Source organism: Bacillus rossius, chromosome 5, assembly GCF_032445375.1.
Source record: "Bacillus rossius redtenbacheri isolate Brsri chromosome 5, Brsri_v3, whole genome shotgun sequence".
NCBI lineage: Eukaryota > Metazoa > Arthropoda > Insecta > Phasmatodea > Bacillidae > Bacillus > Bacillus rossius.
In genome coordinates this window covers 67,706,223-67,731,815 of record NC_086333.1, presented here as the reverse complement: position 1 = coordinate 67,731,815, position 25,593 = coordinate 67,706,223, and the positions used below count along the sequence as shown (strand labels likewise).

The 25,593-nt window shown below is 39.4% G+C and overlaps 1 protein-coding gene across 5 annotated transcripts; it reads right to left on the bottom strand.

Annotated features, from left to right (window-relative positions):
* Window positions 1-23,865, bottom strand: LOC134531954 (beta-mannosidase-like). Of its 5 annotated transcripts, none has more exons than XM_063368049.1 (8): window positions 22,919-23,174; window positions 21,419-21,574; window positions 20,454-20,734; window positions 13,754-13,936; window positions 11,333-11,422; window positions 10,519-10,722; window positions 6,903-8,628; window positions 1-406 (listed from the first exon to the last, which is right to left on the bottom strand). In XM_063368049.1, the coding sequence occupies exons 3-8, from the start codon at window positions 20,636-20,638 to the stop codon at window positions 38-40; spliced, it is 2,757 nt and encodes a 918-aa protein (XP_063224119.1). In that variant the 5' UTR covers window positions 20,639-20,734; window positions 21,419-21,574; window positions 22,919-23,174; the 3' UTR covers window positions 1-37. The 5 variants fall into 5 exon arrangements, with proteins under 5 accessions (XP_063224119.1, XP_063224116.1, XP_063224120.1 ...); XM_063368046.1 differs by lacking the exon at window positions 22,919-23,174 and adding an exon at window positions 22,727-22,912; XM_063368050.1 differs by lacking the exons at window positions 21,419-21,574; window positions 22,919-23,174 and adding an exon at window positions 23,417-23,865.
* Between the last annotated feature and the right edge of the window lie 1,728 nt (window positions 23,866-25,593).

Sequence of the window (25,593 nt, the reverse complement as noted above, 5' to 3'; positions counted from 1 at the left end):
TGCTGCTTATTTATTTTTATTTTTGTAGATGTTTCAGCTACACAGTATACACGTCTGCCGGCAGTGAATGGGAATGGCCAGATGAAGCAGCCAGCTGGTCGCCGAGCGAGGTGACCGACAGGGCGGCTCGCAGCTGCTCCGTCGTCACCGCTCCAGGGGCGGTGGTGTAGGTGAGGCGCCTTCGACGCACCACCAGCTGGAAGCCGTTGTCGGAAAAGCGGCCCGGGGGCAGGTGGCGGGCCGCCTCCAGCCACACCCACAGCGCCGGCGCGTCGCACGTCAGCAGCAGCGAGAAGCGGTCCTCGCCGCTGGCCGTCCTGTTGGGGCCCGCGACCTCGCTCACCGCCAGGCCCGACCTCCGGGCGCCCGGCACGCGTCCCAGGAACAGGAAGTTGTCGGGCACCTCCTGCGACACCGACGACCACCTTCGCTGACCTCCGTCAACTTCTGTTCAACCTGCTGGCGAGTCTCCTTCAGCGTTTCCTCTGCATCCAATCATCCACCCCTAATCCTCTCAAACACTTCCGGCGTCGCTGCTTTTCCGTAAATAAAATAATAAAATTCAGAAAATATATTTTTCGAACACTTAAAGACGTTCCTCTATTTACCCTGTAAACAGGGTTTCTTAGTATTTACTGATTGCTAAGAAATTGCCATTTGTAGTTCACATTTGATAGTCTATGCAGTGAAGCGGCCGCTGCCATGTTTAATTTCATTCTCGATCCTAGGTTTTGCATACATAAAAAGTGTATAATTTGATATGGATATTGTAACGTGATGTGACGTAAATAATAACTTCTAAAAAAATACATTAGCGTCAACCCTTGACGGTTTTTTATTTTTATTTTAGCAGTATGGTGGTGCGAAGCGCCAATATATTACGTGCGATAGAACGTAACCTTACGTATAAAATAAATTGTCTTTGTTTGTGTCAAACGTAATAATTCCTTTTATACGACAGGTTATATGCTATCGCACGTAACAAGTCGGCGCTTCGCTTCTCCGTGCTGCTAAAAAATCACTTTCAAGGGTTGACATTTGGGTTTGGATGCATAGTAGGGACTCACATAATTTGAAGTTATTATTTATGTTACATTGTGTTGCACTATCCAAATAAAAAAAATATACAAGTTTTTGTGCTTGGAAAACCAGAGGATAGGCAACGCGATTAAAACGCAACATGGCGGCTGCCGCTTAACTGCATAGGCTATCAAATGCAAACTACAAACGGTAATTTCTCAGAAACCAGTAGTAATTTAAAAAAAAAATGCTTTTTATAGGGTAAACAGCGGAACTTCTTTAGTAGAAACTGTAGTGTATAACGGTTGGCAGCAAGGGCGGACGAAAAAGGTGGTGTATGACGGGCCAAGATGGTGGTTTTGTGATGTGTAGACGAGTGTGTGATTTCCTTTGGGAATAGTAATAAAGAACCTAACAATTGGCGACGAGGATGGGATCGGCGATGTGCGGTAATTTATGGGAGTGCATTACAACAACAGTGGGGTGTATTGTGAGTAAGGCGGGCCACATTTTGTTCACTTTCACGTACCGCACCTGAAAATGTAAACATGGGGTTGCTGGGACATATTGGGGAATATAATGCGCAGACAGAGGACTTTGATTCGTACGTGGAAAGGCTAAAACAGTTTTTTGTAGTGAATGAAATCAAAGAAGATGCCAAGGTGCCACTATTTATTACCCTTATGGGGGCCAAAACGTACGCTACCCTCAAAAGCATACTGATACCAGACAATCCTACATCAAAGAAATTTGAAGAATTGTTGGAGGTGCTTTCTACACATTTTTCGCCTGCCAAGAACATCATAGTCGAAAGGTTCAGATTTCATAAATGTGATCAGCAAAGCAATGTATCGGTATCTGAATACATAATAGAACTAAAAAACCTGGCAAAATCATGTAACTTTGGTAAATTTCTACAAGAAGCATTACGGGATCGTTTGGTATGTGGCTTGCGGTCCGAAATCATACAACGTAGTCTGATCTGTGAACCTAACCTAGACTTTGACAAGGCTTGCCTTATCGCCAGCAGCATGGAACAGGCCACACAGCAGACAAAGTTGTTCCAGCCAACATTGCCAACTTCGCCAATGGACGTAACAGAAACTGTCAACAAAGTAACAGATAAGCAACAAGGTACAGTCCAGGAAACATACTCGCGAGGCGGGCAGCAGAGAAATAATGACTACAAGTCCACATACAGGTCTACATCCAAACACCCTAGTGGAGCAGCGGCAAGCGGAGCAGCATCATCTTGCTTCCGATGTGGACGGAGGCATGCTCATGAGACATGTCCAGCAAGGCAGTGGACCTGTTACTCGTGTGGGAAGAAAGGTCACGCAGCTCGAGTATGTCGCTCTCGTATGGTGAAAGAACTGGGGGCAGAGTCTAGTGACGAGCTTCTGGAACTTAATGCATTGCATCTTAATCAAGTTAACTCTTCCGTGAACACAACAGTATATATCAATAGTGTAAATAAACCCTTGACTGCAGTGGTTTCCGTAGAAGGTCAAAAGATAAAAATGGAGATAGATAGTGGAGCTTGTGTATCTGTCATACCAGTTTCTGCTTACAAGGACCATTTTCCACGGGTAGTACTTAAACATTGTGCCTTAGAATTAAAGTCAGTCACTGGTAACCAGGTCAAAGTGTTGGGGCAAATCAGTGTAAATGTAAGAGGGCAGTCTGGGAGAGAGCATCAACTGCCCCTCGTGGTAATAGGAGGGAGAGCAAACATGTTGCCTCTGTTGGGAAGAGAATGGCTTGATGCTATTCTACCTGATTGGAGAAATAACTTGGAGGCAGTAAGTAACGTAGGTAAATTGATTGGTTGTGGTCAGGGTCCCAATGAGGTATCAAGCACATGTGTTGAAGTGGGGACACTGGGACTAAGTGAAATGAGTACAAGATTTCCTAGAGTATTTAATGCAGACACTACTGGATGCATACGTAATTTTAAGGCCCATCTGAATGTCAAAGAGGAGGCAATACCAGTGTTTCACAAAGCTTATGATGTGCCTTACGCACTTAAAGAGCAGGTAGAAAAGCAACTACATGATTTGCAGAATGTAGGTAAAATTATTCCTGTAAGACATAGTGAGTGGGCTAGTCCCATTGTGGTGGTACCAAAAAAACAGGGGGGTGTAAGAGTATGTGTAGATTTTAAGGTGGCCTTAAACAAAGTCCTAAATGTTGATTGTTACCCGCTACCAAAATTGGAAGATATTTTTGCTGGGTTAACAGGGGGTAAGATTTTCACTGTATTAGATTTGAGCAATGCGTATCAGCAGTTAGAAGTGGGGGAGGAATCTAGGCCTTACCTCACAATGAATACTCACCTAGGCTTGTTTCAGTGGACAAGTTTACCCTATGGCGTAGCTAGTGCTCCAGCCATATTTCAGTCCGTTATGGATAGAGTGCTGCAAGGATTACCTGGGGTGGTATGTTACATAGATGATGTTTTGATTGTGGGAACATCAATAGATGATTGCAAGCAAAAAGTATTTGCTGTACTAGAGCGGTTAAATGATCATAATATTAGAGTTAACCTGTCGAAATGCCGCTTCTATGGTGAGTCAGTAGAATATTTAGGGCATAAGATAGATGAGTATGGAGTTCATCCTACCGATGAAAAGACTGAAGCCATTACACAAGCAGCCAGACCTTTAAATGTAACACAGTTAAAATCCTTTCTGGGTCTGCTGCAGTTCTACCATAAGTTTTTACCTATGCTGTCCAGTAAGATGAAACCCCTGTATGACTTGACTAAATGTGGCAGCAAGTGGATTTGGAATGCAGAGTGCCAAACAGCCTTTGAGGCAGCGAAGCAAATGTTAACATCCAATCAGGTATTAACGCACTTTAACCCAACAGCTCAAATTGTGGTGGCATGTGATGCATCCCCATATGGAGTTGGTGCTGTGTTAAGCCATAGGATAGAGGGGAATGACAAACCTGTGCTTTTTGCATCGAGCACACTTTCAAAGGCAGAGCAAAACTATTCACAAATCGACAGGGAAGCGTTAGCCATAATGTTTGCGGTAAAACGTTTCCACAAGTACATTTATGGTCATCAGTTTGTACTGGTGACAGATCATCAACCTTTAAAGAGACTGTTGGGCCATGATCAGGCCATTCCTACCTTAGCACATGCACGGCTTCAGAGATGGGCAGTTATCTTAGCAGCTTATAATTATAAACTTGAGTACAGACAAGGATCATTAATGGCTAATGCAGACGCCTTATCTAGGTTGCCCCTGCCGGGGAGCATAGATAACTGCATTTTTGCTTTCACAAACATTCCTGATTTACCCCTCAATACAGATGATGTTTGTGAAGCTCAACGTCAGGATGTAGGAGTAGCAAAGGTAATAGAACTCACAAAACATGGATGGACAGATAGGTTATCAGATCCAAACTTGAAGCCATTCTTCATGAGGAGGCATGAACTGTCGTTACAACAAGGATGCCTTATGTGGGGAAATAGAATAATTATACCAAAACAGCTACAAGAGAAAGTCATTGAAATGCTACATGATCAACATCCAGGAATTGTGAGAATGAAACTGTTAGCACGTGGTATGGTTTGGTGGCCTGGTGTTGACCAGGACATTCAAAATAGAGTGCAGACTTGTGAAGCCTGCCAATGTACACAGAATATGCGCAAGGAGATTCCAACAATGACCTGGCCTCAAACTTATTCAGTATGGGAGCGAATTCATTTGGATTTCTTGGACCAAGGAGGAGAAAAAATACTCATTCTATGTGATCACTTTTCTAAGTGGGTGAGTGCCTGGGTCATGAGTACTACATCAGCGGGGAAGGTCATTGAAAGGTTACGTTCATGTTTTGCCATTTTTGGAATTCCAGGTGCTATTGTCTCTGACAATGGGCCTCCCTTTAACTCTGAAGACTTCATATCCTTTTGTAAAGGAAATGGCATACAGGTGTTGAAAAGCCCACCGTATCATCCCAAATCGAATGGACTAGCAGAACGGGGGGTTCAAACATTAAAACAGGCATTGAAGAAACAGGTCATTGATGGAACACTCAAAAATAAGCATGTAAACATCCACCATAGGTTAGAAGAGTTCTTGTTTGTTTACCGAAATACTCCTTGTACAGTAACGGGACAGACCCCGGCGGAAGTGATCTTTAAAACAAAACCCAGAACCAAGCTGAGCATGTTAAAACCTGATAAAAATAAAACCAAAAAGTGTGAACGAAGGCAACCAATAAAGGATGGTGTTCCTTTATATGAAGTAGGGGAAAAGGTCCTGGTGAAAACAATAGGAGATAAAGTATGGAAATGGGTTCCAAGTAGAATTGTAAAAGTCTTAAGTTCATTGACATATTTGGTGTTATGGGGAAGTAACCAAAGAAATAGGATAGTGCATGTGGATCAAATCCGGAAATCACAGTTACCAGATTGTAGACATCCAGTAGTGTCAAACAATGTGGTTAGTGACACACTGGCATGGGGGCCTAAGTTAGGAAACTGGGCAACATCAAAGCGTGGTAGTGGGGAAGGAATTGATGACGAAGTGAGGGGGAGGGTTGCCACAAAGGTGGTGCCTAAGGAAGGAATACCGAAAGAGCTGTCTTCCTCAGGACTACTTAGAGAAGATAGCCATAGTCCACCCTTCAAAGGCTTTGTATCCCCCACTTCAGTGCAAGGGGAAAGCAGACCTAGACCAGACAGACGGTCAACACGATTAGTGAAACCTCCAGTAAGGTTAGATTTGTAACATTATTTGTGATTGTTGATAAATGCAACTTGTCATGTAATATGTATTTATAGTAGGGTAATATACAACTGTACTATGTATTTTGGAGATCATTTGATCTCAAGCTCATAAGGAAGGATGGGATTGTAGTGTATAACGGTTGGCAGCAAGGGCGGACGAAAAAGGTGGTGTATGACGGGCCAAGATGGTGGTTTTGTGATGTGTAGACGAGTGTGTGATTTCCTTTGGGAATAGTAATAAAGAACCTAACAGAAACATAAAAATTTCATTTTAATTTCAATACACTCGTAATTTTAACTACTTTGATTAATAAATGAATTTCTATATTGTTTAAAGTTCCCATAAACACACACACACACCCACATGGGAAAACAATAAATAGCTGCGGCAATATCAATGCACTGGTATTGTAAATTGAAACGCTGTTTTCAGGGTAAATAGAGGAACGTCTTAAGTGTTCAAAAAAGTGTTTTTGGAATTTAAATATTTATTCACGGAAAAGCCACGACATAAGAAAATTAGAATCCCTTCTTAACCTTTTCTTAAAACTCCACTCATCCTTCAACTAACCTTTCACTCAACCCTACGCCTCTCAATCTTCTCTCATCTTCCGGTACATAGTGGAGCCTGAATACTTAGCCTAATAACAGTCTTTGCTTTGACAAATAAATACAGCAGAAACACTGCAACAACTTGGTCGATTTTACGAATACTTCCCCCTACACTCATCAGCCTCATCAATTATTGAGCGCATCCGTCTACACAACCTTCGTATTTAATAAATGACCAATGCATAGAATTCATACATTATATCTATATTATTGAATTTTTCAATTGTATGAACAATTAATTTACGTGCCTGAAACAGTAACCAATAACTAGGCAATAATCGTTTGGTAGTCTTGGGGTGTTCAAGTTCCCTACATTCATCCTGTCATGTCGGTAATCATCATTCAAGAGATGGCAGAGTGCTACGAGGATTCTCCCTCTTCTTGGGTGATAAACCGTTTTCAAATTTAACCACACCATTATAATAGATGTAATTATTACTATGTACTGGTAGTTTAATATTAGCATTACCTTTGACACTGGTAGAAAATACTAAAACGCGTGTTATTTGGTTAAGGTTGTATTCACCTCTATGATGTCAGTAAAAGCTGCTGGTCGGATGTATATGAAACACTTGGCTGTTGGTTCGGATCCACACCCTGCTGTAGATAGAAAGTTATTCATGTTCTTCGATATCGAGATGACAGGTTTATTGAGTACCAGTCTAGTAGCAGCTTGTTCTGTGTAGAGTGGAGTAAAGCTGTCATATGTCATCACCATGATGTCGAAGTTCAGGCGAACAGTTTCGTTGTAGTCGATATCGGATATGGCGGCGACCTCGAAACTTCCATCGGACGTGACATAGGGTGACAACAGCACCGGTGCGAAGAAGTTCTTGGCGTAGTAGTGCAGCATCTTCCAGCGGCCGTCGAACTCGATGGAGGACCAGGAGGGCGCCTGCCACACGTCGTTCAGCTGCCAGTACATGGCGCCCATGGTGCGGCCCTGGCCCGCCGCGGTCAGCAGCGACTGCGACCTGCGGTAGTGCTCTGTCTCCGTCTTTATGGACATCGCCTGGTTGATCTGACTCAGGAAGATCAGGGACGCAAAGTTCTCGACCGAGGACTCGTTCAGGGTGAAGGGCATGTTCCTCTGCACCTGCTGCACTATCTCGTCGTTGCCCGAGGGGTGGTGCTGCCTGTGGGAGACGAACTTGCTGGAGAACACCAGGTCGGAGGGCTCTGCCACCTCCTGGAGGGAGCCCAGGGACGGATAGGACTGGAAGCCGTACTCCGACGAGAATCTCGGCACGGAGTACCGAGTGCTGTCCCAGCCATTGATGTCGTAGTTGTAGTAGTGAATGTCCCCATACAGCACGTCACCGGGGTTCTCCGCCACGTAGCCTTCCTTCACGGTCTTCCAGCCGTTGGAAGGACTGGAGACGACAAAGTCCCTGGTGCCGTCGGTGGCCTGGACGGACTTCATGATGGTGTCCACGTAGAGAGTGACGTAGTCCTTCTTGTAGAGCTGGAAGTCGCTGCCTGTGCCGTACCAGTTGTCCCTGAGGGCGCCCTCGTTCTCGTTGTTGCCCGCCCACACTGCGACACTGGGGTGACTCTGCAGGCGCCGGACCTGCTGGGAGACCTCTGCCCGCACGCTGGCCAGGAACTCCGCCCCCACAGGGTACATGGAGCACGCGAACATGAAGTCCTGCCACACCGTGATGCCGTACTCGTCTGCCAGATCGTAGAAGAGGTCCGACTCGTACAGACCGCCGCCCCACACCCGCACTATGTTCATGTGGGCGTCCCTCACGGCCTGCAGAAGCGACCGGAGGGTCTTCTCGTCGGAGGCTCGCTCCGGCAGGATGTTGGCCGGGATCCAGTTCACTCCCTTGTGGAAGTAGTCCAGCCCGTTCGTGCGGATGTGGAAGGTCGTCCCCTTGGTGACGTCCTTCTCATCCACTGGCTCTTCTATCAGCTTGTGCGTCACGAAGCCGTAGCGGGTATGTATCTGGATCTTTTCAGTTCCATTGTTACTGATGAACTGGAAGCTCATGTTGTACATCTTCTGTTTGCCGAGACCATTAGGATACCACAGCTCTATGTCGTCTTGGAATGATAAATGGTGGCTGGCGTGGTGTTCCGTTTCGTTACTGTTGAGTTTAATGGTATGATTTCTCTCTGAGGTGAACACAGTAGTATCATTGTACACTAAAGATGCCACAAGCTTTCCTTCGATTTGACCTTCGCCTGTTCCAGTTTCTAGCAAGTAGTCGAAATCCATGGATATGTTTTTGTTTACTTCAGTATACCTGTAAAAAAATTCAGATCAGGTATGAACACTCTTGTTTCACTTTCTTAGTGTTACAGGTCAAATGAGTTTGATATTTGCATATAACTTACCACTAAAATCATTTAGCTTGGTTCCTGATTAACTCATTAATAATAAAAGTCAAAATTTATTACATTAATATGTCAATGTATTTTGAAAACAAATAAGCTTTAATTAATGAAATTTAAATTTTAGGCAAAAACTTAGCATGAGTGGATGTGTTATTTTAATGCAGCATTAGAGCAACAGAGTTAGATGGAAATATTAAGTTATATGCTTTACGTAAATCAAAAACAACTATGTACAAAATTATTAAACATATTTTCCCTACTATTAAATGCTAGTTATTAGACCAACTCAATATTATACTGCAATGTGCCTTACTAACATCAGTTTTCATTTTCCGAAAGCACCTACTAATACAATTTATTACATTTTCGGATAACCCTTGCTAATATATGTTCAAATGTGGTTTTTCCTATTTAATGTAAAGACACTGTATTACTAAATTATTTTCGCGAATTGTTTCCCAAAATGATTATCAGACTTATTTCTTACGTCCATAGGTTTATCACAGAAAATAGCTACATAAATAACTTACAATCCTACCAGTTCATAATGATTTTACTCAGCAAATTTAAAAGAGACAAAGTAATTGTTACAAAAGAAAAAAACTTTTTGTAGACAAAAATGTGTAAAAAAAAATTTATGAAGTGAAATTTTTTTTCTTAGGTGGCTACAATTTTCGAGCATTACAAAAATTCAGATCGCATGGGGTATAGTTAGGTACTTGGTAGGGGAACCAGTAGAGGATAAGAGAGCATCAGCGACGACGCCACGCCAATGCTTGCACTAGCGGTCAAATGGGGAAACAGCAAGGGATGGGGAATAGGTACATAGCATAGCATGCTAGTTGTAACGGTCGGAAGGAGAGATGGCAGGGGAGAGGTAGAAATCACGCAGTAGTAATGCTACGGAATTCTCGTAACGCTGCTTGTATTTATCTATTCCTCAGTTTTCGTTATGGCTAATAATTTACACTGTGTACCATACTTCTTTTATTTTATTTTTAGTATCTACAATTTATTTATTCTTGTTTAAAAGAGTTATTGATTTGTGCAATTACATTTATAAGTATGATTATTTTTATGTGAATAGTGTGATTGAAAATGTAAAAAAAGATGTATAGACTTAAAAGGTTAGCTTTATAAGTGTAATTTATTTTTATATAAAATAATAAAAAAAAGGCATAAACAGATAAGAGGTATTAGCAAATGTAACATGGAAATAAACCATTAAAAGAAGCTCCAAAAAGTGCCAGAAATGGATGCGAGGGTACAAATTGTGGGAAAAAGGTTTTTTTTTTTTTTATTTCAGACCATACCCGCACCCTTAATATTTTCAGTTATTAGTTTTTGTTCAGTAAAAAAATATCCCAATTATTTATCTCTATCCATAGCTAATAAGCAAAGAGTTTCACTTCTGTCGCACGTGGACTTCACACATAATTTTTTTTTTTAAATTTTGTAATAGTTAGGTGGTTTTGGTCATAGACTACCCTAAATTTCAGTTAGGCATATTAACAGTCTAATGCATTCGTTTAATAAATGCTGTTGTTGCGGAAATCCATTCTAGACTTGACTTGAGGGAAATTTGGAGTTTCTTTAGAGTGGAATAGAGTACACTGGCGGGCAGAAAAATTGCACCTGCTGCTGACAACGCAGGGCGAGCCAGCACCAAGGGATAAGAGCAAAGGGCTAGTTCTGCTCCCAGGATATATGAGCACAGGGCTACCTTCTCCAGAGCACATGGGCACAGGGTGAGCCTGCTCTGTGGAACACCGCTGGTGGAGGGTGAAGCTGGCCTGTACCTCACGGTCACATCACGCAAGTTGGCGCCGTCGTACGAGAGCAGCTCGACGCTCCTCCAGACGCCGACGGAGGGGAAGGCCGGGCCCCAGTCCCAGGCGAAGGAGGCCTGCATCTTGCGCAGGAAGTTGACGTGGCACTCGCCATGGTACGCCTCATCGACGCAGGGCGGTGGCACCACGTAACGGCGCGCCTGCTCGCGGTACCTGCGAACACGCGCGCACTGCTCACTTCTGAGGCTAGCCCCTCGTGCGGGGAGTGGGTGTAGCCACTGCCTCAAGTACAGAGCTGTCCAGCCTAGAGCCTTAAGGGCTCCGCCTACCCGGGCACGCACACGGTGCGCAGAGCTTCAGGAAAAACAACGCGATTTCAAAACTACTCGAGACATCCGAGTGGGGTCTGCTTACGAAAATCATTTAAGAGTTTGCTGAGGGCAGAAAAGTACTTTTGTTTTCGGATTAAATTTTTAAAATGTATTTTTAGAAGAGTTAAAATTGCTAAAATGCATGTTTTCGGAGTAATTTTAAGGCGTAAAACAATCCGTACAGATTCTTGAAAGCACTTAAGGGACTTGCATTACACCTTTATCTTCATTTCTCAGCTGTAAAATGTCACGGTCACCGCTCAAATTCCACAGTTATCCTGTGACGACGAGAAGACTGCGCGGCAGTTCAGAGCCTTGCGCTTAGAGGCGACACCGCGCTAGAAACACCAGCGAGCGTCGCACTTATCATCCCGCCTCACTAACACACATACACCCCTGACGAGGCGGGCCCCATAAGAACCAGCAAGTAGTTGCTGTGAGGTGGACTGTACCTGGCTGCCGCCGACACGGTGGGAGAGGCCAGCTCCACCTTGAGCACGTTGCCAGAGGCTCTCAGCAAGTTCTTCACTGGGAACTGGTACCTGAAGCCAAGTCGAGCACATGACACTATACAACACCACATCACTCCATTAACCACCACACCACCACACCACTCTACTAGCCAAGCAGGAGCGTTGCTAAATAGTTCATCCATCTTAATGTCCTTGTTTTTATTATATGTTACAAACTTAAGTTAAAATCAACAAAAAGGTATTATTTGACATGTGACTGAGGGGCACATGACTGCAAAGTGGCTTTTCATTTAAATTTAAATTTAAATTTACTGTAAATATTTTTCTGAAATGCTTCTCATCCATAAAAGTCTTTTGCAAGGTTTGTCAATAAGACCCTGGTACTATTTGTGCTTAGCCTAGACCACCTTAAAGAGTCAGCGTGATTATATACGATTGTAATAGTTTTAAGTTCAAAGTATGTGCATGCTTGGCTTGTGTGTCCAAGCATGTCGAAGGCGATGTTTCACGCTAGAACCCACAAGTTTTAACCACATCACACAACTGCCACGATTGCCTGCCATCCATATTAAGTTCAAAATACCTCTGTGTTTATTCATTAAGCATGTAAGTTGGTGATGAGCCTGCTGAAATAATTAAAATCAGCAGAACAGACAAATATTTTCAAAACTAGTTCATAAACACGGTGCTGGGTGGAGGGCATAGGAGTCAGCTGTCGCGTGCGACTCGGGTGAAGTTCGCGTGTGGCAGTCCGCAAGTGTGGACAGAGCAGCGAGCTACAGAGAGTTGAACGGGACCTGGCTAGAGAGCTGCTTCCGGCCGGCGTGGTGCGCCGTCGAGTATAGCCTTGCACGAGGTATGTCCATCTGTTCTGCAATAACTTTGTAAGTCAGTCTGATCCATCTAGCATTTAGTGCCACTGCTTAAGATTTTGGATTTTTGATGGCACGAATCTTTATTTGTTAAGAACTTGGAATTTGGAAACGTTACAATTTCTTTTTAATATCAATTTTCTGGCAAGGACATTTACCTTACGGTATGGTTAACTAACTCGGTTGTGTAGTTGACTGTGTATTTAGACATTTGATTTTGCTTACTTGTCGGTTGGTAAACGAACATTTGTAGCTGCGCGAGTTATTGAAAGTAAGAAAACATGCTGGATTATATTTTTAAAAATTTTTTTTTATACATCTGTATAAGTTTGTAACTTCAGTTGTGGATTTAAATGGGTCTGCAGGCTATTTAGCCACGGTAAAATTTTGTTCCTGCATGAGCTTTATTTATAGCTTTTGTGGAATAAACTTTAGTTAGTGCTGAAAGTGACATTTTTGGTAGTATATTTAGGCACATGTGTGCACACTGTATGACAGTTAATAAATTTTTTTACTTTGGTTCTAAGCTTTAAAACTGGAAATAGTTAATTAAATATGTAGATTGGCGTATAAGAGGGAATTATTTGTCAGCCATATAAAAATTGGGTAATTGTTAAGGAGAAGGTCGCATTCAAAAAAAAAAGAAGAATGAAAATATGATTCTACTTTTTTTTTTTTTTAAATTTTAGACAATTTTTCTTTACTCTTTTGGGATGCATGTCCATACAAAATGTCCTGCTTTTGAAAAAATTACAAATGATGTCTAAATCACCTGGGGAATGAATGTTCCTTGTTGCAATGTCAACAATACTTAATTCATTGCTTTGTATTTTTACTGTCCTGTCTGGTTTGTGATTTATCCCACCATTTCCTGGTTTGCATTATGCGTTTTCCATGCATTATATTTACCTTCCCAATCATAACTACTTGTTCCACTGCCTTTGTAATATCCTTTACATACTCACCTGGCATTCAGCCCCCTATGCATTTTCCATTGCATCTTTAAAAATGTAATTTATCCTGAGTAAGGAGAGTACACTGAACAGCTTTTGCCTGGACACCACGTACCAAACGATCTGGCACCATTCTCTCCAAATCGGTAAAAAAAAGTTACAGTGCGCAGAAAGACGACCAATTCAGCTGCATGCTATTTGGCCGTCTCGTCTTCTAGCTACTAGCTGATACTGACTGTAGAACTTGAAAGTTTCTACAGTTATGACAATGTAAAATTTTAATCATGATTAAACCACACACTAAAAACCATTATTAACATATTTGTTTCTGAAATTTAAAATTTTTTCAGTTAAAATAAAGACTTAAAAATTATTTGCCTAATTTAATTTAGTAAATTATAAAAAAAAGTCCCTTGACAGAAACATAAAAGTTAATATTAGATATCCAAATATGTTCTTCTGAACTGAATATTATTTAATATACACCATTTTTTTGCTAATTTTCAATTTAAAAAAATTATTCAATAAGTAAATATCACCACAATTATTAAAGAGAGATGATGTTGCAACAGTACCTGACAAACATGTTATCGGTAGATCCCAACATCTGGTCGTTGAGAAGGATGTCTGCTACAGTGTCCACGCCGTGAAACACGATCACCAAATGCCTCTTCTGTAGCATGTTCTGCGACACGTTGAAAGTCGTGGTGTAGGTCCAGTTCTCATATGCGACCCAACGGTACTCCTCATCGTTGAACCTGTAACAAACACAACAATGTGTTGATGTTTACTGCGACACATACAGGTCGTGGAATAGGTCTAGTTCTCATGCACCGCAACATTACGCCTAGGAAATGAACCTGCAACAAAAACACAAAACATGTGATTGTGTTTACTGCGAAACAAGAGGTGATCGTGCAGTAAGTCAAGTTCTCGTATGCCACCCGGTACTGCTCCTCAGCATTGAATATACAATGCAAGAAAATTCCATGAAGAATATTCCATGTTATTGTGACATCGTGGTCGTGGAATAGGTCCAGTTCTTATATGCCACCCAACAATACTTCCCAGTGTGGAACCTATAACAGACACAACAATATGTCCATGTTTCCTGCAACACACAGATGGTTTAGAGTAGGTCCAGTTCTTATATACCACCCATACTCCTCAGCATTGAATCTGCAACAAAGACAACAATGAGTCCATGAATACTGTTACACACAGAGGTCGTTTAGTAGGTCAATTACCAGTATGCCACCTAATAGTTTTTCTCAGCATTGAATATACAACAAACATAACATCATTCCATGTTATTTTGACATGTAGTGGTCGTGAAATAGGCCCAGTTCACAAATGCCACACAACAATACTCCTCAATGTGGAACCTGTAACAGACACAACAATGAGTCCAAGTTTCCTACGACATATAGAGGTCATGGAATAGGTCCAGTTCTCATATGGTACCCAATAGTTCTCCTCAGCAGTGAATATACAACAAACAATAATGTGTCCACTTTACTACAACACACAGTGGTCGAGTTAATAGGTCCAGTTCTCATATGCCACCCAACAATACTTCTCAGTTTTGAATCAAATATTTTAGTAGGACAATATAGGAAACTCAGGCCTTTTAACATGGCAAATGCTGGTGACACCCGACTGCAGTGATCCTAGCGGCTCAGCCTGAAGAACGCCTGCAAAATTCAAATTCCTTTGTATTTCAATGGGCGATCTCGGCACAGATTTTCTCTCGTAGGTTGAAATATGTTTGTCGTAGATTAATGAATTTACAATTCATATGTTTGTATGAAAACAGTATATTGATACACGAAACAAGTTTTCGTAATCTACCAAAATATGTCGATAATGAAAAATGACAACTTTTAACATGAGACAGATTATACAACTTTTAACAATGACACATTCTTAACTTTAAACCTGAATTGTTGTAATTTGATGATGTTAGTAATAATTTTGTGAAACATGATAAACTTTATAAAATTTATTTTACTTAATGATGTTGTTCAACTGTTATAGATATTTATTTATATGAAAAATCCAAAAGTGGTATTTTTGAGTACTAATGTCCCGGAAAACATCATGAAGTGATTTTAATGTTGCTAACAAAACTTTTACCACATTATAAATCATTTGAAATGTAGCTAACTTAACCGCATTAACTGTTCAAAACAGTGAACTTTTGTACTAGTTAAAATTTTGCAATGCTGTTAAGCTATCATGAAATATATTGAGAGGAATTTAAAAATATCATTTTCTGAATTTTATTAATTTTTTTTAGAACACCTATTCTAGAAAGTTAGTACTTAATATTTACAAAATTCTTTTAAAGGGGTATTATATACAAATAATTATTATTATTTAAAATTATTAAACATTGCAGTTATGTAAATTCTTTACTTCATACTCAGTAATTTAATTTATATTTGTTTCTATAAAGGTTATTGACACTTTTATTATTTTTTTTCCACATTTAGGTTTAGCGAATAATAATATTCCTCTTATTTAAAAGTTACTTGTACAACATTTCACCAAGAAGTACAAAATTCTGCTTTAAGGGATGGGAAAGGATAATGGGGGTGGTGGTTAGGAATCTTTAGTAGACAGTGACATTCCTTTTGTTTTGAAGGTTGAGAGTGCAAACAAAAACATAAACACTTCTTTAAGTGTAGGTATATATATTCACATATTCATGTACACCCAAGCAATCATTTTGAATATATTTATAAGATTTTTTTTTTGCCAGTAAAAAATTGTTATATGCCTACCTAGTGTAAAGTAACCAATACACATACTGAGCTGTGTATTTAAAGTAATTATTTTTAAACTTACTTAAACAAATAACATGTAATATATGATTTTCTTTAATTAAAATGTAATAATGAGTTATATAAGAAAAAATATATATTAAAAAAAAGTGATTCACTGAGCTCATGAGCTTTCAAATATCAGCTAAGTATAATATCATAATGCTAAATATACCAATTCCATAATGTAGATAAAATATTGGGTTATTAATTGTTTAATCACAAAATTATAATGTACCTACTTTTTAAGTTACTACTATTTCTTTGTGTAACTATTAAGGTCTCTAAAAATTATTCCAGAATATTTTTGCTATCAAAGATTTATTTGGCACACTGATACGTTTGATATGTCCCCTGGTGTTCATGCAAAATAATAAAAAAAATAGGTTATTCCCAGCACATGCAGATGACTTTGAAACAAACCCGCCTAAAAAATTTAATTTCAAAAATTATTTGGAGCCGTTAGGAACATCGTAATTGTTCTAACCAAAATAGCATGAACTTTTCCAGCCATAATAAATAATTACAAATGCATAAAACAGGGAAAAACTTACATTCAAAATTGCCAAAATACCCTTATCACAAATGTGCTAACGTGGTAGGATCAGGCAATGTTTCTAGAATGTGCTGTGCTGCGTAACGTGTTTCTCGTTTTTGCGACGACTTTTTTTTACATTGTCCTACTACATTATTTTGCATAACTTGCAACAACCTCAACAATGTGTCCATTTTTACTGGTACATACAGTTCTCTCTCGCATGCAAACAAATAGTTCTCCTCAGCCTTAAATATACAACAAACACAACAATGTGACCATGTTTACTGCGAAACATATTGGTCGTGGAATAGGTCCAGTTATCATATGCCACCCAACAATACTTCTCAGTGTTGAACCTGTAACAGTCACAACAATGTGCCCATGTTTGCTGAGGCACATACATGTTTTGGAGTAGGTCCAGTTCTTATATGACACCCAAAAATACTCCTCAGTGTTGAACAGTCACAACAATGTGTCCACTTTACTATGGCCCATAGAGGTTTGGGTGTAGGTCTAGTTCTAGTATGACACCTAACAATACTCCTCAGTGTTAAACCTGCAACAAACTCAACAATGTATCCATTTTTACTGTGACACATAGAGGTAGTGTAGTAGGTCCAATTCTTGCATGCCACCAAATAGTTCTCCTTTACCTTGAATATACATCAAACACAACAATGTGACTATATTTACTGTGACATAATGGTCGTGAAATAGATCCAGGTCTCATATGCCACCCAACAATACTCAGCATTGAACCAGGTGAATGTGGCACAACCTCAAGGTTAGTAAAGAGAGGTTGTCTCGATCCCATAAGAACAATGTAGACAGCCCGACACTCCGCTCTGACGTCATCTGCAGCCCCGCCGTTCCCAGCCGTAATACTACACCTACTGACTGACGGCTTTCTCTTATCAGCTCGGCCCGTTTCACATGTCTGATACGCAATACTTATAGTATTTCATTTATGCTTTGTAGATTACTGTTAATTATAATCGCTTTGATATGCTTTTCAAATGACATGCTTTTATTTATTTATTTATTCATTCAATTTTTGTTCTGTAGATCCCATATGGAGGTAAGGACTCCGGGATATAGATAAAGTCAATTTATACAAATATATACATATATACAAACAAACTGTACAACCACAAAAACTAAATATTACACAGTATTTTTACATTTCAAAAGTAAGAAAGAGAGATTTATTTAAATAAAATTTATCAGAGTTTAGTTTTCTGTGACTGAAAACAAGGATGAATTATTATTTAAACATATTTTTTCAGTGACAGTAAAAATTTTCAAATTATCAATGATGAATCATGAATTTTTAAAAATTAGTATAATTAACATGTAACTAGTAAACAAAATGGTTTATTTGTATTTATTTCTCAGCAAGATTATGATATTTAAAATAATTGCATATCAATTTCTTAGTGTTTAATAAAAGTAGCCATAGCTACGTTTTGGGAATGTTTGCAATATAAATAAACTGAAGTTAGATTTTAAAATAAATTTCTAACATGAATAGAGCAGATTTCGTGTAATCGTTTCATCCTCTTTTGCATCACACTCGAGCTTTTTCTTCACTTTTGCTTCGTCAAAGAACAACAATGCGTTCGAAGTCTAGCAACAAAGTACGTGATACATTCAAAAATTCAAACATGTTTACTAGGATACCTTTGCTCATGTCAAATGAAGATGCCCATCGTTGAAGAGTTGAAAGTCCAGGCAATGGGAAGTTAAGTTTCTGTTTTAAAAATAAATAACATCGTTTACTGAAATAACGCAAAGTGAAAGCGAGAGCTATTTCCTCATTGGTCCAGTTTACTCTTTTTTTCAACGAAAGTGATTTTTTGAAAAATACACTTGAAAGAATATTTTGCATGCGGAACTCTAACGAAGAATGGTTTTTTGTTTGTTTTTTAAGATTTACGTTTTATTTTTTGAGTTTTTTCATGACTTCCAAATTTAAAACTGACTTTCTTTCGGCAAGACACAATTTTTCTTTAAGAATTTGGATTTCCTTCCTAAGCATTTCAACCGAGTCATTGTTAGAACAAGACTTTGTTTAATGCATTAACTGACTACAAGAACATGTTTCTTCCTCACTTACATTTTCATTTGAATCTACGATTAGTTTACATAACATTTTTTTTTTTGTTTTCCCTGCATTTAACTCTGTCTTCTCGGCGCACACGACTTTCCATTGTTTCTACATGAAGGTACAGAATTTGGTTTAAGACGTCTTTTAGCGCATGTATTTAACAACTCAGCTTTCAAATCACGCTCGTAATCATCATCTGTAAAGTGCTCTGAAAATAATGTAAGTTGTTTTTTTTTATTCCACTCGCTATTACGTCGGCATTTCTGAACCCACACTTTCAACAGATGATCATCACGTGGGAATCGATGATATTTTATATGATTTGTTTCAGGTAAAGATTTTGTTTTTACCAAACTATTTGTACACACAGCCACTGTACACCGCGTACCTGGCATTGTAATGCTTAAATACAACTTTTTAACAGCGTTTAGCCAAACAAAAAAAAATCACTTTAAATTCGTGTTCTTAACATTTTGCCTGCAAGTTATAATTAACGAAGCACCTGTGCACTTATGATATAACCAACACTAACATTTTATAACATACGCACTCTCAATAAATTAAACTCCTCATAATAATTCTCCCTGTATTACGCTGTAGATTGACACGTTATTACGAGAAGATGTGCTTGAAAACTAAGTAACTGATAGGAGCGGACGGGCTGGCAAGCCGAGCCGGGGCTGCAAGTGACGCGATGCGCAGAACGATGCGCAAGCGATCGAGGTAACCTCTCTCTACTAACCTTGGCACAACCTAGCTCATAATTACATGTAATTTAGCTACCCTCTGTTCTGACTGTCTGATTACACGCCTTCTGTGACCCTGATGTATAGAACATGCTGAGTAGCTGGGGAAAATATTTCTGGCACAATATGCTCAAATTTAACATTGTGTCGTTGAGCAGCCCACCAATGTGAAGGTTGGTATACAATCCTGTCATGTTTAAATAGTGACCTTGAATCGAGTTTTATTCAAGCTTACCACCATGGCAAGATTGATTCAAGCCTGTTTTCCTTTATGGGTGAACATACACATATATACATTAGTGAGTTGTGTGAGACAGGATGTTCTGGCACAGGGTGATCACAAGTGCAGGTGGTCGTTGAGCGACCCACCACTCTGCAGGTCGGAATTCACGCCCACCGGACCCCTAAACTTTAGAATGAGCCTACACACGCGCGCACGCGCCCGCGATATAGAATACCCGGTATTGTAGTGGGAGACAGTATGTTCTGCAACACGGTGCTTAACTTTTACAGAGTGGCGTTGAGCGACGCACCAATCAGCAGGTTGGTTTACACACCCTGCCTATACACACACACACACACGTGTATATCTAAGTGAGTAGTGGGGACAGGATATTCTGGCATGGGTTTCTCACCTGTACAAGGTTTCGTTCAGCGACACACCACTCTGCAGATCGCTTTAAACGCTGCTGCATCTTAGCATTTAGAGAGTTCTTAGACACACGCTAGTGTGTACCTGAGTAAGTAGTGGGAGAAAGGATATTAAGGCACAGGGTGCTATCTGTACAGGATGACTTTGAGCAGCCTACCACTCTGTATGTCGGTTAAATTGATCCTGCAAACTGACTTTTAGAGTGAACCTAGACATACAATTGTATACCTGAGTGAGTAGTTGGAGACAGAATGTTCAGTAAAAATTTAGCAGCCTACCATTTTTCATATCGATTTAAACGCTCTTGAACCCTGACTTTTAGAACGAGCTTAGACAAGCACACACACACATGTGTGTATACCTACGTGAGTAGTAGGAGACACGGTGTTCTGGCACAGGGTGCTCACCTGTAAAGAGTGTCGTTGAGCAGCCCACCACTCTGCAGGTCGGAATACACGCCCCCCGGCACCCTGGCGGGCAGGTGTATGGCCCTGCCGGGGTTGTTCAGGCGCCATTCGCCATCCAGAGGTTGTGTGATGCCGAGGGTAGACCCACAGCACAGTGCAGCCAACACCATCAGCTGCGGCCTCATGCTGGCGACTGTCGCCACTCGCTAGTACTCGCCGTTATCTGCCGCCTCTTCAGCGCCATTTAGTATTTACAGCACTTGGTACGCCGAGATAGCAAGCTGGAAACAACATCCGAGCTTTCTGAAGGACTCTGGTATTTTGCAGATGGAACTATTTCCATTCTTCACTCATTGGGTAAAAATTGTTATCCAAACAGAATTGTTTTGATTTAGTAATCATCCAGTTAACCCATATTTTTAATATTTCTACTGAATATATAATATTTGTAACTTTATTTCATGACACATTTCATTTTGTTAACAGACCAAAAATAAAAGAAAAAAATTACTTTCGAGATGTTTACAAAAATTTTAATTTTACTTCCATTGAGGTTTTATGCTGACTGTCGGCTTTTTTAGTATACAAAATAAGCATTTTAAAAAAATAATTAATTGCTGCAGATCTTTTGATTGAAACTCTTACTTATATGCCCCCTGTCTCGTGTACAGAGTGCAAATGAGAAAAATTCATGTTTTATATACTTTCCTTATTGTATGATATAAGTAAAATACTAAAATGAATTTCAGAGAACGTTATTAAACATTAGGTACTTCGCTGCAGATGGTCATCTTCATTAACTTTATCTAATATATCGATTCATATATCAATGTGTTGGTTATTTTATTTTTGACAGTGATGATAACTAATATAAAGACTTATTCTGTAGAACTATCACAACAGCTTTCTTAAACCATGAGGATCTCGCCATGACTCCAAGCTGCGACCGATGATAGAGCACTCACTGCTCCAGCACTTGACGAACTCGCACTTGCAGTTGTGAATCAAGGACTGGCAAGCTGTGTAGTGTTAGATCTAACAGATCGTTGCACTCTCTTCAACAAGAATACTCTTCAAATAAAGGACGGGGTTTTTCGTTGAAACTTCTGTTTTCTGAGTTCCTGTTAATAGTGTAAACAAAGAATTACTAGGTGTGTTTGCTATGGGATCCAGCAAGTTATTGATAGTTGTGTTTATATCACAAGATTGGTGTTGTGAGTTTATTTTACGAATGAGTAAACTCAGTGATGTACATTTAAAAGTATACTTTGAATGTCGCAGTAAGTGCAAGTCAGAAGCGAACCAGCAGTACAACAGACGCAGAGAATCACGAGTCGCTAGTTATATCCAACCACAGCTGTTCAGAGATATTGATGATTTCTTTAGCCCCCATCCCGACAATATTAAATTAGTTGGTATAACATAGCTTTCTATACTCTGACATTTTTACCATGTGTTGAATACTTGCCCTTAAGTCTAAACTAACAATTCGGCCGAAAACATTGTTGATGTCGATAACAGTATCAGATAAAGATTATACGAGAGAAACTGCGATACAATTCATCGTTATCACATGACTTTTCGTTTATGTAATTTGAAAAAATGTACATAATCTTATCGCTTTCTGTTGCTAATGACAAGCAAAAACATAATGAAATTTAAAATTTCTTAAAAACAAAAAAAAACAAAATAGTGTTTACACTACTGTATCAGTACAAGCAAACAACATACGGCTGGTTCCTCACTCGCCAAAGCACAACATTGGCTCATAATACTATTGCCTTCACGCCTGCCCCCCCCCCCCCCCCACACACACACACACACAATCGGTGCGTTGCTAGTCCAAGCAGCTGCGCTATAGTCACATGAGCAGTAACCTGTAAAGACCCCCTTAACTTCATCCCTTTTGGACCATTTGTAGGGCCCACAACCACTTCGGATGTGTGGGACTTCCCTCTGTGTGGAAGAGCAGTTGGCTAATAAAATAAAATTTAAAAAAAAAAAAAAGACAAGCAGGGTGGGTTGCCGGCAGCAGCGATTGTCGGGGTCATGCGATCAAGAGTGGCGGGTACAGATATTTCCGTTTACATTCAGTTTCAATCTTCTGCCTCTTAGATCTTATCCCTGTTGTAGGCATAGTGGAAGCTACGTATTTTCTTATTTTATTCCTTTGTCCCATGCTGCATTTTCAATCTTAATAATATAGCTTGTTTTATACTATGGCTACGAGGGTTTTTTACTTTAATATATTTCAATGTTATCATTTAACTTACAGTTCATATTTTGTTGGATTTTTTTTTTCTATCCTAATCACAATCTTTCTTCTGCAGTAACTAAATGCGTCCTTCTTTCTTCTTTGTCTTCGTACGAAAATATGTCAGTCGAAGTCTTTGTTTTAACTTTATTACTTAGTTGGAATCGTCTGTCTTCGTCAACATAATCCAAGTTTTATAAGTTTTTCTTACCTTATTTTCCACACAGTGATATTCTATCGCTAACAAAATTCCAATTTCTTATTCTTCATTAATAACTTCCACTTTAAAAGCTCACTCTTCAAAAATATTGACATAGGTATAGGTATTAGAATACGAAAATTATAAATAAACCCTTAGGTATTATATATACACATGAATTACATTGAACAAATGCTATTATAAATTAAAAATGAATTAAAACGTCATAAAGGTTCTTTAGAATTTTATAAAAGTTAGGTACCTCTCTCTCTATATATATATATATATATATATATATATATATATATATATACATACATATATACACATGTATATATATATACTTCTATACATTCTTATTCCTTGGATTGAAACAGTGTTTTTTACTTATATCATTAATCTTAGGTAATTATGTCTTAGAGCCCAATGTTATGACCTTCAAATCACTATTCTTCATTATCCCATTTAATTCAAAATTCTTCATACTTCTATTGGAGATTCAATATCCACCTATATCTCTTGCAGTGTGTCCTTAGTTCAATCTGTTTCTTCATTAGCTTCATATCCTCTATAATTTTCCGCAGCAACATCTTCGTCATAATCAACATATTCCTTCTGTAGCAATGTTATTCAATCAATTCCATTCTTTGCTTCGTACTCCAACTATGTCATCCATTTTCTTCTTCGTCTACATGCTCCAAGAGTTATAATTACTTATTTCTTCATTCTTAGATTATTATACTTCAAATTCAAACAACATTTTCTTCATCTTTACTGAACATCATCCTTGCAGCAGCCTGAATCAACCAGTTCCCTTCTTCCTTTTGTACGCCTGCCATGTCAGAAAAAAAATTCTACTTCCTTCTTCTTCTTCTTCAATCTTCAAACTTGCAGCAACTGGAATTCTCAATGTTCCTTCTTCATCTGAAAGCTCCATATGTGATAAGTTCTTCTTGCTTCATTATTCATGCAGATAATATTGCAAACTTCAGACATCAAACATCATCGTCTTTATCTTTAATCAGCATATTCCATTCCATACGACGTCTTCCCATTTCTATTCTTCGCAACAATACCTCAAATGCAATTATTTATAAAATGTTTCTATGTCTATATATATAAAATAAAGTCTAAAATATTGGTCTGTTATTAAAAAAAAAAAGTCTTATTTCTCATCTTCAGATGTCATTTATTGATAATCTTCTTCATCTTTAGAATTCTATATAGCATACCAAGGAATTGAATTCTTCATGTCTTTGACTAAGTTCATGAGTTAGATTCTTCAAAGTATTAAATAATGTTTTGTAATGCATAATTCCTCTTAGGTCAGCATACCTGTATTCCATATCATTAAATGTGCTATCTCTCAACCATAGTACTTAGTATATATTGGGGGCTCTGGAAACAGGAGTAGGAGTGAGGATTGAGGATGATGCCAATGACCGACCGACATCTGACATCTAGCAGCCATCTGGATGAACATTACCTTTGACCTTGGCCTTTGACCTCAGTCGCCATCTTGAATTCCACCATCTTGAAATCTAATGTCCCTCTCTGAATGTTGCACTTTTCGTTATGCCCACCACCTTGAATGTGTATGATGTAATCATTGCACTTTTCATTATGGTCACCAACTTGGATGCTAGAACATTGCAATTTTCGTTACCACCACCATCTAGAATCCTAATGGCATGCTCATCAACTTGGATCTGATGTCATTTTCAATTTTTTTTTTTTTTTTTAGATTCTATTATAATTTACAACATATTTTTTTCGTCTGCTGAAGGCCGCCATCTTGGATGATGTCACGACCACCATCTTGTTTTTTTTTCCTGTTCTGCTGGAGGCCACCAATTTGTATACCAACATATTTGTTTTTGCTGTTTGTTCCTAGAGTGTGTCAGCATCGCCCTGTCTCCGGCACATAAGATCGATCGATGTTCCATTACCTGCAAATGTTATTGTTGTCCCTATCAACATATTAAATGTAATATTTTTATACAAAATACATTGAACTGCGGTGATTCAAACCATTTGAACCAGCTCGGACCTCTGGGTTGGAAAACACACCTTTGATCTCATGCCGGTGGCCATCAATACTTTTACCAGACTTGGAATTAAATAAGGTATACAAATAAATTACATATTCGGACTTGTAATTATTTTTTAGTTTGAAGGAATAATAGCATCACTTACTAGAGGGCATTGCAGCCATCTTTATTTTCAATACTTGCTACCAGGAATGCTAGTTAACGTAGGTACGTCACCTACTAGAGAGTGCTGCTGCAAGGAGAGATGCAAAAATAGGCATCAAAGACTAACCAAATGGAGAATGGTAATTAGGTCATTCCATCAATCGGAGCATTAAAGTCTAGAGTCTTGAATACTCGTAGCCCCGTAGCCCTGTGGCCTTGTGGTCTTGGAACCTCGTAGTCGCTTAGCCTCGTTGCCTAGTGGCCTTGTAGCTGACGTGTCCCGGCAACAGCATCGGTTGATGGAGTGGCATGAGGTGGGGCGACAGGCCCACTGGGAGGCTGGTAGCTGCTCCTTGACTCACAGATATTAGTCTGACCTGCCCTTCTGCTGGGTCAGGGGTAGAGGAGGGTTGGAGTTAGGTACAGTGCGAGGTAAAAATCTTTTGAAATAAAAACACACAAAGTTCAAGTTTTCCAAATTTATTTTAAAAT